The 19,194-nt window shown below is 29.7% G+C and overlaps 2 protein-coding genes across 2 annotated transcripts in view; one reads left to right on the top strand and one right to left on the bottom strand.

The window, feature by feature from the left end:
- Positions 1 to 19,194, top strand: part of LOC106092019 (uncharacterized) — a 471,923-nt gene that overhangs the window by 128,547 nt on the left and 324,182 nt on the right. The gene's annotated exons all lie outside the window — the stretch shown is intronic.
- The window catches only part of LOC106092020 (uncharacterized), a 125,236-nt gene that overhangs the window by 22,445 nt on the left and 83,597 nt on the right, over positions 1 to 19,194 (bottom strand). The window contains exon 9 of the mRNA XM_059364303.1: positions 16,220 to 16,479. Coding sequence (XP_059220286.1) covers positions 16,220 to 16,479 — 260 coding nt within the window. The remainder of the gene's footprint in view (positions 1 to 16,219; positions 16,480 to 19,194) is intronic.

Here is a 19,194-nt window from a genome sequence, read left to right as displayed (position 1 = left end):
GTCTAAATCCAACCAGCTTCTGTATTATGGGAGATCTAAATGCAAGAATAGGTGAACAACAAGTCCTGGACGAAAATATAATCAGGGACCAACCTCATATAAATGTAATTAGGTGCTCTAAAGATAAGAATATAAATACACAAGGGAGACGGCTTTTGAATATGATTGAGGACATAGGTGGTATTGTGGTAAATGGAAGGACTTTAGGTGATTTGGATGGAAAACTTAGTTTCTTTGGTGTAATGGGAAGCTCATTGATAGATTACTGCATTTGCTCATCTGATTTGTTGCAATATATTGAGAATTTTGCAATACTTGCTAAGCCGTTTTCAGACCACATGCCCATCTGTCTCCAGCTTAAAATCCCAAAGCATTCTAGCAATGTGACTAAACAGAATGATACTAGAAGACTTTATTGGAGCGATAGAAATATGACTCAATACGGGTTAAATCTGGGTAACACCCCAGTGAATGGATACTACCGTGCAGATATGTCTGTGGACGACATGATCTGCGGTATAACGCAAAAGATTAGACAGGCACATGTCAAAAACACAAACAGGAAATTTTTTGAGCCTAAACAGCCGTGGTTTGATTGGACATGCTTCCGTTTGCGTTCAGTAATGCGCAGGAACCTTAAAGCGTTTAGGGCTCTCCATACTGATGTTAATAAGAAAAGATATTATTCATCGAGAACCAAGTTTCAAAGACTATGTAGTAGGAAGAAATTGGAATATTATAATGAGAACCTCAGAAGACTGGACAGAGTAACGAGTAGCAAGGATTGGTGGAACTTGTCGAATTCATTGAAGAATAGATCACAAAATTCAAAAGGAAATCTTAATGCTGATGATTACATGGTACATTTTAAGGCATTACTACTTAACCGAAAGGAATCCGAGAACATACACTGGTGTTTGCCTTATTACGTCGACCCATTCCTTGACTCTCCCTTTGAACTGTGTGAACTATTCTTTGTTATTAAAGGGCTTAGAAGAAATAAGTCTCCAGGGCTGGATGGAATCCCTTATGAGTTCTATAAATACGCTCCTCGCAATTTTCTAGAAGAAATATTGGCTGTCTTCAACACTATATTCCTTAATGAAAGGATTCCGTTATCTTTCAGAGAATCTACCTTGATACCGTTGTTTAAAAAAGGTGACGTTAACATTGCGGCTAATTATAGGGGACTCTCACTTCTAAACACTAACTGTAAGATCTTTAACTCTTTGCTTTTGAATCGGATATCTGCTTGGATAGAAAGAAATGACATTCTAAATGAGTTCCAGTCTGGGTTCAGAAAAGAGTACTCCACGCTTGACAATATATTCAATCTGGTTAACATTGTTAATTTGAATAATTTGAAGAACAAGGCTACCTACGCTTTCTTTGTAGATTTCTCATCTGCTTTCGATCTGATCCCCAGAAACAGCTTATTTTATAAATTGTCAAGCTATGGACTCTCTACGAAGATTGTGCGGATATTGCAACTATTGTATGAAAATACTACGAGTAAAATCTGGGACGGAAATGCATTCTCAGATTACTTTTCGGTGGAAACAGGAGTGAAGCAGGGTTGTACACTCAGCCCAGTACTGTTTTCTTTATATGTTAATGACTTACCCGATTCTTTACCAGGAGGTGTGAACGTAGCAGATACTAACATTAAAGTTCTTTTGTATGCAGACGACATTGTCATTCTGTCTGAAACTGCAGAAGGGTTACAAGATATGATTAACGTTCTTGAGGAGTATTGTTTGACATGGAGTCTGAAGGTAAACCTTGCCAAATCTAAGATACTTATTTTCCGGAAGGGCACAAGAGTCGCTAGAAACTTGAATTGGCGGTTTGGGAATCAGAATATCGAAATTGTGAATAGTTACACTTACCTTGGTGTCGAATTAAGTTACAACTTATCTTTTAGAAAACATCTTCAGAACAAGCTCACTGCGTCTAAAATGGCGATAAATTCTACTTGGTCAAGATATATTAATCACCCAAAAATATCGAAGGCTAATAAACTTAAAATTTTTGAATCGTGTTCAAAGTCTATAATGTGTTATGCCGCAGAAATTTGGGGATGTGTAAGATATGAGGACGTGGAGAAATTGTTTAGATTCTTTATTAAGAAAATGTTATATCTGCCTAACAATACGCCTAACTACATGTTATATCTGGAAACTGGATTCAATTCACTTTTCTGTTCTACTTTGAAGACACATTTTTGCTACATTGACAGAGTACTCCAACTAGACTGTCGACGATTACCACGTATTCTTGCGCTGAAGATCATAGAACTGAATATGTCTTGGGCAGAAGAATGGTCCAATATATGCCAATCTCTGCAATTTTCTTTGCACTACAACGCGACACATTTACCCTCGTACTGGAAAGAAGTTATAGAACTACTTAAATCAAAGGAGAGATTAGATTTTGAGGTTAGGGCAAAAGGCTCACAGTTCCATGACCTTTACCCACAGCTTGAATACACCAGGATACCGGAACTCACTGCGAACTTATCTTCACGTGCTACAAGTATCATTGTAAAGGCTAGAGGCGGGTTACTTAATTTAAATGCTAGATCTTTCAGAGACAATACCGATGGCGTTTGCTCAATTTGTAACACAGACGAAACCGAGAACACCTTCCACTTTATCGGCTCGTGCCCAATATACACAAATCTCAGAATTATTTACTTTAATAAGCCCACACTTAATGTAAACGAAGTAATAAGCATATTGAATGGCACGAATTTTTTATCTCTATACAAATATTTAGAAAATTGTATCAAATATAGAAACTTTATACAAAATGAATTTAACTTTTAAAATAGCACTTTCTCTTTTTTATAGTCTCCAATATGTAAACAACTTTATATAACATAGATTAACATACTATAATCAGCCAACCTTTGGTAATATCAATGAATTATATGGCTAACAGCATTCTTGCTATGCCAGCTTTATAGATTTACAACAACACTGAATTTCAAACCTCTATCATTGTGTACTCAAAAATCTATTAATAAATAATAAATAAAAATTCGATACATATTTTTTTAAATCGATAAAAAATTGTTTTAAAAAGATCGATAATTTTTTTATCGATAACGTTTTTTTTTTAATTTGATAAAATTTTTTAATGGCGACATTTTGATACTTAACTGTAGAAAAAAAATCGATAACAACTGTTTAGAGAAAAAATCGTTTTAATATTTTTTTATTGCCGATCTAGCTATTCGATTTGATTTTTTTATAGAATTAATCCAATAACAGTTTTTGATAGAAAAAATTCGATATATATTTTTTTAAATCGATAAAAAATTGTTTAAAAAAGGTCGATAACTTTTTTATCGATAACATTTTGTTTTAAATTTGATAAAATTTTTTAATGGAGACATTTTGTTCCCAAACTGTAGAAAAAACTCGATAACAACTATTTAAGGAAAAAGTCGTTTTAATATTTTTTATTGCCGGTCTAGCTGTTTTCGTCCCTACGTGTTTTCGTCTGTCCATCAGTCTTTTCATCTGTCCGTCCGTCCTTCCGCCTGCATGTCGAAAGCATGCTACCTATCGAAAGAATAGAGCTAGAAATGCGAAATATTGCATAAATGCTTCTTTGCAATGCATTTTGGTTGGGATTGCAAATGGGACAAATCGGTCCATATAGCTCCCACATAAGCCTATCTCCCGATTATACTTCTTAAGTCCCCAGAAGGCATTGTTCTCATATTATTCGGCTGATATTTGATACGATGGTATCGACATGACCACCAACTTTTATATAAAGTATGGTCCACATCAGCTTAAATCCTGCTATAGTTCCCTTATAAACCGATTTCCGATTTTAGTTCATGAGACTCTAGAAGGAGCAAATCTTTTTCGATTTTGCTGATGTTATGCACGATAATTTCTTCTATGACTCCTAACAACTACACACAGTTTGGTTTGAATCCATTTTTAATTTCACAAAGCTTGGTCCATATCCCGCTATACTTCCCATGCAAGCCGGGAATTTGATTTTAATTCTTCAGTCCAACTCGTTTATTTGTTTTTCTACCTTTTTGTTGCTTTGTGCTTCATTATGTTTTTCAGCATTCTTGAATTGAGTCCTGGCCTAGGAGAACTATTTTATCTTTCTTAGCACAAATTCTGTCTTCTGTCCTCTTTTTAACCATATAAGGCATAACTCACAAGCAGAAAGTCATTTGGATTTAACAAATATTGATGACTTTAACTTAATCATTTGCCGAGCATATAAAAAGAATATGCAAGCGAAAACAAGGGATGATGCCCATGAGAAAATAGAAACAAAAGCTTATAACATAGAATGGAAACGCTAAAAGGAAAAACCAAAAAAAAGCCACAAACAAATAAGGATCAACTACAAAAAAAAATTGGTAAAACCATAAATGTCATCTAATGAATGAGAACATCTCCATTGTCATTTACACTGGTGGGAAAAGCAAGCGTTTCTTTCATTTTCATATGCTCTTGAGCAGCTTTACACTTTAGACTTAAACCTCTGCCTTTGCCCACCCCCAAAATCCCAAATAAATGGTTATGAAAGTATATGGTACGGGTAAGTCTTTATGCTGGAGAAGGAAGGAGAGTGTTTGGTTGGGCTTTTATGTGTTTGCGTAAGTGAATGATGTTACGCGACTGCCTGTCTGTCTCTTTGTCTGGCTATGACATGGCCTTCGGCTTAAATAAACATATCCTTAGTCCTTTTAATATGTTTGCTTGTGTCTGCCCGTATTTGTTCCTTCTCAAACAAAAGGGAACCACATTAAAGCAATGACTATGGCATATCCCGTTTAGTAATATCAATAACATTTCTATCAACCTGCAGGACATTGCCTGGGTAAGAGGAAGCCTTTGACTTTCGCAAAGAAGCAGAAAGAGGAAAGACTTTGACATATGTGGAAAATTGATTTCTATGTCTTTTATATACGAGCCCTCTTCACTGCAGTTATCTTGCTTATACAATACTCCTTTCTTATAAGGACATCAATTTGACAAAAGTCCTTCCTTTATCCAAGTCTCAAATACATCATCATCATACTCAGTAACAATCAGCAACAGCAGCAGTAGCAGCAGATGTATTAAAGTGTTTTGTATGTTATTTACGGTGGCTTGCCGCCTTATACAAAACGCCTAAGTAAAAGGACTCTTCACTACTGGCTATCATGCTCCGCCCCTTTCCCCCATATTTGCCATCAGTTTGTTAGGCTAACGAGATGGTCTTGTTACTCTAAGACATACAGGACCTTGAATTAAAGATGTCAATACAGCCAAGGAGGGTGTAGGAATTCATCCCCCTGCTTTTGTGTTGTATTTCCAAACCCACAAACTCTTGAGGGGTGATGGGAGGTGTGGAAGGAAATCAATGTAAAAGTTTTACTAATGATTATCGGCTTTATCTTTTGAGTTGCTTTAAGTGTTGTGAAGTTTATTGAGTCTTTAAGTGGTTGAGCGCAAAAAGTTCAACAAAACGATGATAAATGTCAACAATTGCCTCAAATGAAAGGCAAAAATAATGGGAGAAACTTTAAGAGTGGGAGAGAGAGAGAGAGAGAGAAAGAGATAGGGAGATTCATGATGCTAATGATTAAATGGTGTTTTGAGTTTTGCATATATAATGGATGGGCAAATTAAATCAAAATAGTTGAGCTTAAAAGCGACTGTGTTTAATATCGACTATTGTGATGATTCGCCTTTTGGCGAACGAATTAGGAATGAATGGGTCAAGCAAGAAGTACTTTTTGGAAAGAGAGAAAGTTTATATGGAGGCTTTATCTTTTGAAGGATCTATTAAAGTTGTATGGGTCAGGAAGTCATTTTTGCAAAGAGAGAAAGATTATATGGAGGCTTCATCTCTTCGAGGACCTTTTGAAGTTGTATTTGGTGGGGGTGTTGAGGATCATAATTGTGCTTAAAAGGCAAAACTAGTAGAAAATCATAAATCCTCAAAGAAGAACAAGTAAAAGCGTGCTAGGTTCGGTGAGGCCGAATCTTTCCATTCCATAAGGGAAGTATACAGAAGCAAATCATACAAAGAACCATGGAGGAAACAAAAAAACACAATGCCCATGTGAAAATGCAATCAATGAAATGGCCCTGGCCGATGTTGTGCACAGAAAAAATCTTCCAAACCAAAATGCATGTGCTGGACTCTTAATGCACAACGAATAGTACGGCAGAGACAGTAAAGGGAAAGATGAACTTTCCTGTGTACAGGTCTGTATCTCCAAATACACCAGAGGTTTTGTTTTACTTAACAATTACAGTTAGAGATAGGCCTGAAAGAAGTCATCATAATATAGAAGTTCGAAAACAAAAAAATATTTTGATACCCTCCACCATAGGATGGGGGTATACTAATTTCGACATTCAGTTTGCAACTCCTCGAAATATTCTTCTAAGACCCCATAAAGAATACACATTCTTGATCGTCATGACATTTTCAGTCGAACTAGTCATGCCAGAACGTCTGTCCGTCCTTCCGTTCGTCCGTCTGTCCTTCCGTCCGTCCTTCCGTCCGTCCGTCCGTCCTTCCGTCCGTCCTTCCGTCCGTCCTTCCGTCCGTCCTTCCGTCCGTCCTTCCGTCCGTCCTTCCTTCCGTCCGTCCTTCCGTCCGTCCTTCCGTCCGTCCTTCCTTCCGTCCGTCCTTCCGTCCGTCCTTCCGTCCGTCCTTCCGTCCGTCCTTCCGTCCGTCCGTCCTTCCGTCCGTCCTTCCGTCCGTCCTTCCGTCCGTCCTTCCGTCCGTCCGTCCCTCCGTCCGTCCGTCCGTCCTTCCGTCCGTCCGTCCTTCCGTCCGTCCGTCCTTCCGTCCGTCCGTCCGTCCGTCCTTCCTTCCGTCCGTCCCTCCGTCCTTCTGTCCGTCTGTCCCTCCGTCCATCTGTCCCTCCGTCCATCTGTCCTTCCTTCCGTCCGTCCTACCGTCCGTCCTTCTGTCCGTCCGTCCCTCCGTCCGTCCGTCCGTCCTTCCGTCCGTCCTTCCTTCCGTCCGTCCTTCCGTCCTTCTGTCCGTCCGTCCCTCCGTCCTTCTGTCCTTCCTTCCGTCCGTCCGTCGCTCCGTCCTTCTGTCCGTCCGTCCCTCCGTCCTTCCGTCCATCCTTCCGTCCGTCCTTCCGTCCGTCCTTCCGTCCGTCCTTCCGTCCGTCCTTCCGTCCGTCCTTCCGTCCGTACGTCCTTCTGTCCGTCCTTCCGTCCGTCCTTCCGTCCATCTGCCTGTCGAAAGCACGCTCACTTTCGAAGGAGTAAAGCTAGCCACTTGAAATTTTGCACAAATACTTTTTATCAGTGTAGGTCGGTTGAGATTGTAAATGGGCGATATCGGTTTAATTTTGGATACAGCTGTCATATAAACCGATCTTGGATCTTGACTTCTTAAGCCACTAGAAGGCGCAATTCTTATCCGATTTGGCTGAAATTTTGCATGACGTGTTTTGTTATGACTTCCAACAACTGTTCTCAGAATAGTTCAAATCGGTCCATAACCTGATATAGCTGCCTTATAAATCGATATGGGGTCTTGACTTCTGGAGCCACTAGAGGGCAATTATTATCCTATTTAGCTGAAATTTTGCCTGAGGTGTTTTGTTATAACTTCCAAGAACTGTGATAAGTATGGTTCAAATCGGTCCATAACTTGATATAGCTGCCTTATAAACCGATCTGGGATTTTGACTTCTTGAGCCCCTAGAGGGCGCAATTATTATCCGATTTAGCTGAAATTTTGCATGAGGTGTTTTGTTATGACTTTTAACAACTGTGCCAAATGTGGTTCAAATCGGTCCATAGCCTGATATAGCTGCCACATAAACCGATATGGTGTCTTGACTTCTTGAACCTCTAGAGGTCGCAATTATTATCCGATTTAGCTGAAAATTTTCATGAGATGTTTTTTTATGACTTCCAAGATTTATGCTAATTATGGTTCAAATCGATCCATAACCTGATATAGCTGCCATATAAACCGATCTGGGGTCTTGACTTCTTGAGGCTCTACAGGGAGCAATTATTATCCGATTTGGATGAAATTTTGTACAACGTCTTCTCTCATGACCTTTAACATACGTGTCGAATATGGTCTGAATCGGTTTGAAGCCCAATACAGCTCCCCTATAAACCGATCTCCCCATTTTGCTTCTTCAGCCCCTAAAGGGCAAAGATTGGCTGAAATTTTACACAATGACTTCTACGATGTTCTGCAATATTCAATTCAATTATGGTCCGAAATTAACAATAGCTTTATATTGTTAAAATAACATAGAAATTGCTTTCTTTTACGCTTTGTTTGCCTAAAAATAGATACTGGGAAGAGAGCTCGACATATGCGATTCATGGTGGAGGGTATATAAGATTCGTTAATCACACCATCATACATTGACCCATTGAACATCTTATCAACTTGAATATCTCTAAAACTTTTAAGCACCATATATCATTCCCACTCTAATTCAATTTAAGTTCTGTTTGCATGTGTTTACGTTTATTCTCAATCCATACATAATTCATTATGCCTAAAAGCTGTTTGTAATTAAAACAATAATCACACCAAACAACCTTAAAGCCCACAGAGTAGACAGTATATATCATTCCACTAACCAAATGACAAATGGATAGCTTATGGTGTATATCAATATTTTCAATAATTAAATTTAAATGCTTAATAAAATATCTTTGGTTTCTCAATTTTGAATTTCGAATATTTCTTAATTGATTTTAATTTATTTAAGGTTAACCAAAACTATTAATTAAATAGAACGAAAAGTGAAATTTTGAGAAGACATCAACAAATGATAGTAATTTGCAATGTGGTCTGTGCTAATTAATGGTAGATAAAGAAAATTCTAATCAACCCTTAGCGATGGAAAATGACCTATGAATTAACAAAATATTAAACGCAAAATCATTTCGCAAGTCATAATTAGTAATTAAGGATACATTTACAAATGTATTACTAATAGAAATTACTTTGAAAAAGGTTTCATGCCTCAATCTTTCCAAAGACAACAAATAAATATGCATTCTTGTGATGATCAACAAATTTATTTATCCTACGCCTTAAGGTATGCTTTAGTTTTGTGACAAATGCTATCAAGTCTTTCAATATATCCATACATCACAAAGATTTCACAGGCTATCATCACAAAAGCAAAAGGCTCAATTTACCTTATCCTAGTCTTAAATTGTATTGACTGAACCAAGTAAACTGAAAAGGACACCTAAGTGCATACCTTGTTTGTATATTGAGTGGTGTTACCTTGAAACTGAGTAGGGCGATGTTCATATGTGTGTGTAAGTGAGTTACCATTGAGGTCGAAATAATCAATTGCCAAATAACGAAATATCCTAGTAATTTCTATACAAGTGAGAGGGTGAGACAGAAGATAAGATAGAGAAGGATATTTTGTTTATGTTTTGCTAGCCTCCGCATGGCCTTAGGCAGTATCAAATAAACAAACAATGCTAGACCACAAATAGCTTAAACAGTGTTGCCACATCATTAAAAGATCAAAAAGACAAAGAAGAGATACCATGAAACTATAAAATAAAATAAAATAAAATAAAATAAAATAAAATAAAATAAAATCAAATAAAATAAAATAAAATAAAATAAAATAAAATAAAATAAAATAAAATAAAATAAAATAAAATAAAATAAAATAAAATAAAATAAAATAAAATAAAATAAAATAAAATAAAATAAAATAAAATAAAATAAAATAAAATAAAATAAAATAAAATAAAATAAAAATAAAATAAAATAAAATAAAATAAAATAAAATAAAATAAAAATAAAATAAACTAAACTTAAATAAAATAAGATTAAATAAAATAAAATAAACTTAAATAAAATAAAATTAAATAAAATAAAATAAAAAAAATAAAATAAAATAAAATATAATAAAATAAAATAAATTAAAAATAAAAATAAAATAAAATAAAATAAAATAAAATAAAATAAAATAAAATAAAATAAAATAAAATAAAATAAAATAAAATAAAATGAAATAAAATAAAATAAAATAAAATAAAATAAAATAAAACAAAATAAAATAAAATAAAATAAAATAAAATAAAATAAAATAAAATAAAATAAAATAAAATAAAATAAAATAAAATAAAATAAAATAAAATAAAATAAAATAAAATAAAATAAAATAAAATAAAATAAAATAAAATAAAATAAAATAAAATAAAATAAAATAAAATAAAATAAAATAAAATAAAATAAAATAAAATAAAATAAAATAAAATAAAATAAAATAAAATAAAATAAAATAAAATAAAATAAAATAAAATAAAATAAAATAAAATAAAATAAAAGAAAATAAAATAAAATAAAATAAAATAAAATAAAATAAAATAAAATAAAATAAAATAAAATAAAATAAAATAAAATAAAATAAAATAAAATAAAATAAAATAAAATAAAATAAAATAAAATAAAATAAAATAAAATAAAATAAAATAAAATAAAATAAAAATAAAATAAAATAGGACAAGAACTGCGACCTCCAGAGGTTCAAGACCCAAGATTGGTTTATATGACAGCTATATCAGGCTATAAACCGATTTAAACCATATTTGGCGCAGTTGTTGGAAGTCATAACAAACAACTTCATGCTAAATTTCAGCCAAATCCGATAAGAATGGCGCCCTCTATTAGCTCAAGAAGTGAAGACCCAAGATCGGCTAATATGGCAGCTATATCAGGATATAGACCGATTTGAACTATACTTAGCACAATTTTTGGAACTCATTACAAAATACTTCATGCAAAATTTCACCAAAATCGGATGAGAATTGCGGCCTCTAGTAGCCCAAAAAGTCAAGACCCAAGATCGGTTTATATGACAGCTATATCAAAACATGGGCTGTTGTGGCTCATTTTCAATCCCAACCGACCTGCACTGGAAATAAGTATTTATGCAAAATCTCAAGCGGCTAGTTTCACTCCTTCGAAAGTTAGCGAGCTTTCGACAGACGGATGGCTGAAATTTTGTACGAGGTGTTTTTTTACGACTTCCAACAACTGTTCCAAGTAGGGTCCAAAACCGATCATAAGCTTATATAGCTGTCATATAAACCGATCTCCCGATATTGCTTCTTGAGCCTCTAGAGGGCGCAATATTTATTAGATTTGGCTGAAATTTTGTACAACGACTTCTAAGACCTTCAACGTGCGTACCAAATATGGCCTAATTTGGCGCAATTTCATTCTGAATTTCCTGAAGTTTTGCAAAATGACTTCTTCTCCAAAGTGCCAAATATGATCTGAATTGGTCCCTGACCTGATACAGTTCCTTTACAAAACAATCTCCCTATTTTGTTTCTTGAGCCTCTAGAGGGCGCAATCCTATCCGATTTGGCTGAAATTTTGCAAAATGGCTTCTGTTCCAACTTCCAAGCCTAGCATTGTCCGAATCAGTACATATCCTAATATAGCTCCAATAGCATAACCTATCTTATCCATCATTTTTTTTTTTTTTGCCTATTAAGTTCGTTTGCAAATGAACTTGGCAAATGCCATCCAAGGTGTAGGGAATATACGATTCGGCCTGGCAAAACTTAGCACAATTTCACTTGTTTCTTGTTATTTTTTAGAGTGACAGAGAATGTATCCTGACTTTAGTTCCATGTGTTTCCACATACCTACACGAACAAGTATTGCCAATCTCATTTCTACACAATGGACTTTATTTTTAGGGCTTAATGGAAATCTTAAATAAAAGTTGCCTCGACCATTTTCCAAGTAAAGGATATTTCTTTTCTATGTTTCTATTTTTTTTTTTTTTTTTTTTTTTTAATAATTCTTTTATTGTTTTGTTTTGAAATTTTCAATATAGAAACTCTTCATGTGTTTGTTCGTAGTAACAACTAACTCACTCATATGGACCAATTAAAAAATGAATATAAAATTCTTGTGCATACTTTTAGGAGACACTATTCATAGTTGCATACTTTCTGTTGTACATTTAAATAAAATCTAGCTTTCTGTATTTTTTCAATACTGAAAATTTGTTTTGTTTTATTTTTGAGAAAAACTTGAAAAACTCAATTTGCTTGAACGAGCCACAAAATCAAATTAGTAGTGTCGGAATTCTTTTCTCCGGGAATTTAATTAAAATCATAATTTTTTTGTATCAAAGCACAATAATAAACAGAAAGAATTGTTATTTAAATTTTTTTGGAACCTTCTATTTTATTCAATTACTTTTGAAGAATTCCTATGGTCAGTCAGAGAACAATAAAATAAGAAAATTGCCATCAGTTTTAGGCTAAAGAAGTGGCAGTACAAATGAGTCTTAGAAATCAAAGCATCACATATCGTCTATCGAAGCATAAGACAGCAAATTCAAACAAGGCTTGAAAGGGAAACGAAAATGATGTTGCAATTGAGCTCAGATTACCAGTAAAAGGGTAGGGGTGTGACTCTCAGCAGTGGTTAATGTACTTTGTCAGTATGATACTCCCATAGCGTACAAAAATGGAACTGGACCCTATCCATCCTACTTCAACATGCTGTCCTAAACTCAAACTAGGCGGCAGAATTTCGAATAAATACCTCGATTTAACATGACATGCCAAACCAGCCTGCATTTTAGACCTCTGCCATTCCCCCTTCCGTTCTTCCCCTTTGCTTTCTCTACTACTCATACCTTGTCATATAATTTAAGTCCTCTTTATTTCTTTAGCTTGTTAAATACTATGTCTAAATGCCATTAACTATTTATCAAATTCCAACATACTACAATTTAAAGAGTCTTATTTTGTGATTTTTTACGCTTCAGCAGCATCAATGAAAAATTATTGCATATGTTGTGGAGGCATCCATCACCACAACTTAAACATTGCCCTTGGCATTAATAGTAGTATACTTTTAGGCTGTTTATTTTTCATATATCATAAAATATACTCAGTATTTTTGTTAGCCATTTAAAAAGATATATGGTGTTCTGGTTTGCTTTTTCCATGCCGCTTATTTTTATAAGACCTTTTTTTTTCATTTTGTACGATTCCTCAAGACCACATTTATTTTGCCTCTTATATATATTGTATATAAAATTTATCACATATGTTGCCCTTAGGTTGGGCCCAAACAAAGGCAGAGTTGGGGCTCCGTTCTGGAACGCCCTTATTTAGTTTGTTTTATGCGTTTCTAACATAAAAACTCAATTTCAAATCAATTATGGTGGCTGTTGTTTACTATACAAAAGGCCATAAAGAAAGGCATCAGTTTTGTTTTTTTTTTTGCAGTTTTGTTTTTGAAACAAGTTAGGGGCAGATTATAAGTTTTTAAGTCTCTTAAGAGATTTGTATTTCAGTTTTTTTTTTTATTCCTGAGATCGAGATTAAGGGGGTGTGGTGTAGGATTTTCCTCTCGAAAAGGTCATCAGCTGCTGTTTGTGGGTATATGAAAAATGAAGATTTCTTGAGGAAATTGTGTAGAAAATTTTATGTTGGCCTCAGTTTGTGTTTTATTTGATTTAGTTTTAACGGGGCTTTCGTTTTTTCATTAAGCGCATATATAAACCCATAGAGCTATATAATATCCTGTTGGGGCGAATATATATTTAAGAAGGGTATTTTTATTTATTAAAAATATTTAATGGTTACAAACTTGGTTATCTTCACACAGTCATTTTGATGGGTTTTTCTTGAGAACTTTAAATAAATAGAAAAGAAATCCTTAACTTTCAAAATTAAAAGTAAACAAAAAAAATTTAAGCAAAAATTACTATTAAAACTTGTTGCATAATTTAAGGCGTTTTTTTTCATTGCCTAATTTAAGGCCGTACGAATCTACATTTAATTGTGATGTTACAAATGTTCGTTTGTTATCTGATTGCCCCTATGCCCAAGGTCATTTTTGTTGTTTTATTTAAAAATTTACACTGCTTTCCTCATTTTTTTTCTCAGACAACCCCTTCTAAGTTTGATTGTATCTTCCATTGTTTGGTCTTTATTAGGCTATTTAGATTTTTCTGATTTTTTCAAAGGGTCATGAAAATGATTTCCTAAGGCCTTCAATTGGAACACAGTGGAGAAGAATACTATAAAATAAAATAAAATAAAATAAAATAAAATAAAATAAAATAAAATAAAATAAAATAAAATAAAATAAAATAAAATAAAATAAAATAAAATAAAATAAAATAAAATAAAATAAAATAAAATAAAATAAAATAAAATAAAATAAAATAAAATAAAATAAAATAAAATAAAATAAAATAAAATAAAATAAAATAACATTAATAAAATAAAATAAAATAAAATAAAATAAAGTTGTTGGAAGTCATAACAAAACACTACATCCAAAATCCGGACAAAAATTACGGCTTAAAAGTGTATCAGGTTCTTGAACCGAACTTCGAACGGTTATTGGAAGTCATAACAGAATACTATGTGCAAAATTTCAGCCAAATCAAGTGAAAATTGAGGCGGGAGATCGGTTTATATGGGAGCTATATCCAAATCTGAACCGATATGGCCCATTTGCAATCCTCAACGAGCTTCACCAATATTAAGTAGTTGTGCAAAATTTCAAGCGGCTAGTTTTACGCTTTGACCGCTATAGTGATTTCGACAGACGACCGACGGACATGGCTAGATCGACTCAAAATGTAGAGACGAACAAGAATAATTATATTTCGAGGTGTTAGAAACGGAATGACGGAATGAACCGATTACCTTGAAATTTTCACGAATTGTGTAGGTTGGTCCGGAAGGAAACATAGGCAATATAATTTTTTTATATCGGAAGGGGGGCGGACTAAAGTGAAAGGTATTTGTGAGTAGAGTCTGATCCACCCCTTCCACAAAAAACACACCACAAACATATCTTATGTACTGACCATGGGAATATGGAGTATTTGAATGTAGAATACGAATCTTATATCCAAATATGGGACCATGTGTTTGGGGGGCCGCCTCTCACCAAAAACATCCCCCAAAGGGCACAAATTTACGACCATAGCAATATGGGGCTTAAATCGACGGACCTTGGGAGTAAAGCACGAATCTGATATAAATATTCGGGAAAAAGTGTCTATGGGGTCACCCCACCCCCATAATACCAGCAAATAGGAGGTATTAGCGTACAATTGCAATATGGGGTACAAAGAAGAGGTTTTTAAGATTAGAATAGGAATTTGACTATTTTTCAGGGCCAAGTCACTGAGTGACCCCCCCCCCCCATTCCCCAAACAAGATATGTTGCCTACTATGAAAATATGGGGTCCAAATGAAAGATATTCGGGAGTGGACTACGAATTTGATATCAACATTTGGGACAAACTATCTGGGGGACGTCCCCCATGACAACTCGCAAATAAGACATATTTGCTCACTATGACAATTTGGGTCTTAAAGAGAATGGAGATCGATATTGATGGTTTTTAGGACCCATACCCCAAACCGGATATATCTACTAGTTTTGTAAAAAGAAATTTAAATGAAAGGCATTGGCGATTAGAAAAAGGAAATTGATATCCAATTTTGAGGCCAAAGGGGTTCAAATAAATGATAGTTGAGAGTAGAGCGCGATGCTCCTCACTTCAGGGCTCCTTACTCCCCAAACCCCCCCTAAATAATGAAATCAATTGAATTTATTTCGGGGCCAGTCTATTTACACCTATATGAAATTGTGCTCTGATCTAGATCACATCGTGCTGTGCTGCCGAAGGATCCATACCAAAATATTGTTCTAGAAATTTGCTAATAAATACGAATTCTATGGACTTTAGTTCATAAATCGGATTTTTTCTGATTGATAGCATATCGCCATACAAAAGTCAGCTAAATGTGGATACACGAAATAATAATCGGATAATAGCATTTCTTTGTAAGTTTTTTAAATTTGTTCACAATGCTATCCTGTTTTCCTATAAATTCCTTATTTTGGACACAGTCATATTCTTATTATAATTTTTTTTTTATTTTGGAGGTCCTTTGTCTCTTCCTTTCCTTTTTCGCTGTTGCTTTTTCTCGGCCAGCATCTAAATTTACGAGTTGGCATATTTATATTCATCTACTTGTTTAGACCTCTTAACACAATAACATATAAACACGCTTATATCCTCCCTTACAGACAAAGGCGCATACACGCATTCAGTTAGACACATAAATATTTATTTATCCTGACTTACTTATACATATATCTTCATAAACCCCCCGCCCCCTCCCCCTCCCTTGGGCATACTTACCGTTTTAAATCTGGACTGGCGGTATATGGCGCCGAGACTTCCTTAATTTTCAACACTATTATGGCGGTAATAAAAATGCAAATCACATTTACCACCGTCAGCAGACAGGACACAATGCCATTGATCAGAAACTCAGTGGGTAAATAGTCCGTATAGAGGAATGGATACTGTGATGTCTCATTTAGGCGTTCGCCCTTGATGTGGGGTATACGAGTGCCAGGATAAATCAGCCAAATACATGCCAATGCCCAAAAGAGACCCTGCAAGAAGTAAACAACAAGAAATGCAGAAAACAAAATTAGAAAAGGGAGCAAAAGGCAGAAAAATAGTTTAGTAGTTTTAATTTAATTTAATTTAATTTAATTAAATTTAATTTAATTTAATTTAATTTAATTTAATTTAATTTAATTTAATTTAATTTAATTTAATTTAATTTAATTTAATTTAATTTAACTTAATTTAATTTAATTTAATTTAATTTAATTTAATTTAATTTAATTTAATTTAATTTAATTTAATTTAATTTAATTTAATTTTATTTAATTTAATTTTATTTAATTTAATTTAATTTAATTTAATTTAATTTAATTTAATTTAATTTAATTTAATTTAATTTAATTTAATTTAATTTAATTTAATTTAATTTAATTTAATTTAATTTAATTTAATTTAATTTAATTTAATTTAATTTAATTTAATTTAATTTAATTTAATTTAATTTAATTTAATTTAATTTAATTTAATTTAATTTAATTTAATTTAATTTAATTTAATTTAATTTAATTTAATTTAATTTAATTTAATTTAATTTAATTTAATTTAATTTAATTTAATTTAATTTAATTTAATTTAATTTAATTTAATTTAATTTAATTTAATTTAATTTAATTTAATTTAATTTAATTTAATTTAATTTAATTTAATTTAATTTAATTTAATTTAATTTAATTTAATTTAATTTAATTTAATTTAATTTAATTTAATTTAATTTAATTTAATTTAATTTAATTTAATTTAATTTAATTTAATTTAATTTAATTTAATTTAATTTAATTTAATTTAATTTAATTTAATTTAATTTAATTTAATTTAATTTAATTTAATTTAATTTAATTTAATTTAATTTAATTTAATTTAATTTAATTTAATTTAATTTAATTTAATTTAATTTAATTTAATTTAATTTAATTTAATTTAATTTAATTTAATTTAATTTAATTTAATTTAATTTAATTTAATTTAATTTAATTTAATTTAATTTAATTTAATTTAATTTAATTTAATTTAATTTAATTTAATTTAATTTAATTTAATTTAATTTAATTTAATTTAATTTAATTTAATTTAATTTAATTTAATTTAATTTAATTTAATTTAATTTAATTTAATTTAATTTAATTTAATTTAATTTAATTTAATTTAATTTAATTTAATTTAATTTAATTTAATTTAATTTAATTTAATTTAATTTAATTTAATTTAATTTAATTTAATTTAATTTAATTTAATTTAATTTAATTTAATTTAATTTAATTTAATTTAATTTAATTTAATTTAATTTAATTTAATTTAATTTAATTTAATTTAATTTAATTTAATTTAATTTAATTTAATTTAATTTAATTTAATTTAATTTAATTTAATTTAATTTAATTTAATTTAATTTAATTTAATTTAATTTAATTTAATTTAATTTAATTTAATTTAATTTAATTTAATTTAATTTAATTTAATTTAATTTAATTTAATTTAATTTAATTTAATTTAATTTAATTTAATTTAATTTAATTTAATTTAATTTAATTTAATTTAATTTAATTTAATTTAATTTAATTTAATTTAATTTAATTTAATTTAATTTAATTTAATTTAATTTAATTTAATTTAATTTAATTTAATTTAATTTAATTTAATTTAATTTAATTTAATTTAATTTAATTTAATTTAATTTAATTTAATTTAATTTAATTTAATTTAATTTAATTTAATTTAATTTAATTTAATTTAATTTAATTTAATTTAATTTAATTTAATTTAATTTAATTTAATTTAATTTAATTTAATTTAATTTAATTTAATTTAATTTAATTTAATTTAATTTAATTTAATTTAATTTAATTTAATTTAATTTAATTTAATTTAATTTAATTTAATTTAATTTAATTTAATTTAATTTAATTTAATTTAATTTAATTTAATTTAATTTAATTTAATTTAATTTAATTTAATTTAATTTAATTTAATTTAATTTAATTTAATTTAATTTAATTTAATTTAATTTAATTTAATTTAATTTAATTTAATTTAATTTAATTTAATTTAATTTAATTTAATTTAATTTAATTTAATTTAATTTAATTTAATTTAATTTAATTTAATTTAATTTAATTTAATTTAATTTAATTTAATTTAATTTAATTTAATTTAATTTAATTTAATTTAATTTAATTTAATTTAATTTAATTTAATTTAATTTAATTTAATTTAATTTAATTTAATTTAATTTAATTTAATTTAATTTAATTTAATTTAATTTAATTTAATTTAATTTAATTTAATTTAATTTAATTTAATTTAATTTAATTTAATTTAATTTAATTTAATTTAATTTAATTTAATTTAATTTAATTTAATTTAATTTAATTTAATTTAATTTAATTTAATTTAATTTAATTTAATTTAATTTAATTTAATTTAATTTAATTTAATTTAATTTAATTTAATTTAATTTAATTTAATTTAATTTAATTTAATTTAATTTAATTTAATTTAATTTAATTTAATTTAATTTAATTTAATTTAATTTAATTTAATTTAATTTAATTTAATTTAATTTAATTTAATTTAATTTAATTTAATTTAATTTAATTTAATTTAATTTAATTTAATTTAATTTAATTTAATTTAATTTAATTTAATTTAATTTAATTTAATTTAATTTAGTTTAATTTAATTTAATTTAAATTTAAAAATTT

The sequence above is a fragment of the Stomoxys calcitrans genome, chromosome 3 (assembly GCF_963082655.1).
Source record: "Stomoxys calcitrans chromosome 3, idStoCalc2.1, whole genome shotgun sequence".
In the NCBI taxonomy this organism is placed as follows: domain Eukaryota; kingdom Metazoa; phylum Arthropoda; class Insecta; order Diptera; family Muscidae; genus Stomoxys; species Stomoxys calcitrans.
This window is presented reverse-complemented; position numbering and strand designations above follow the sequence as displayed.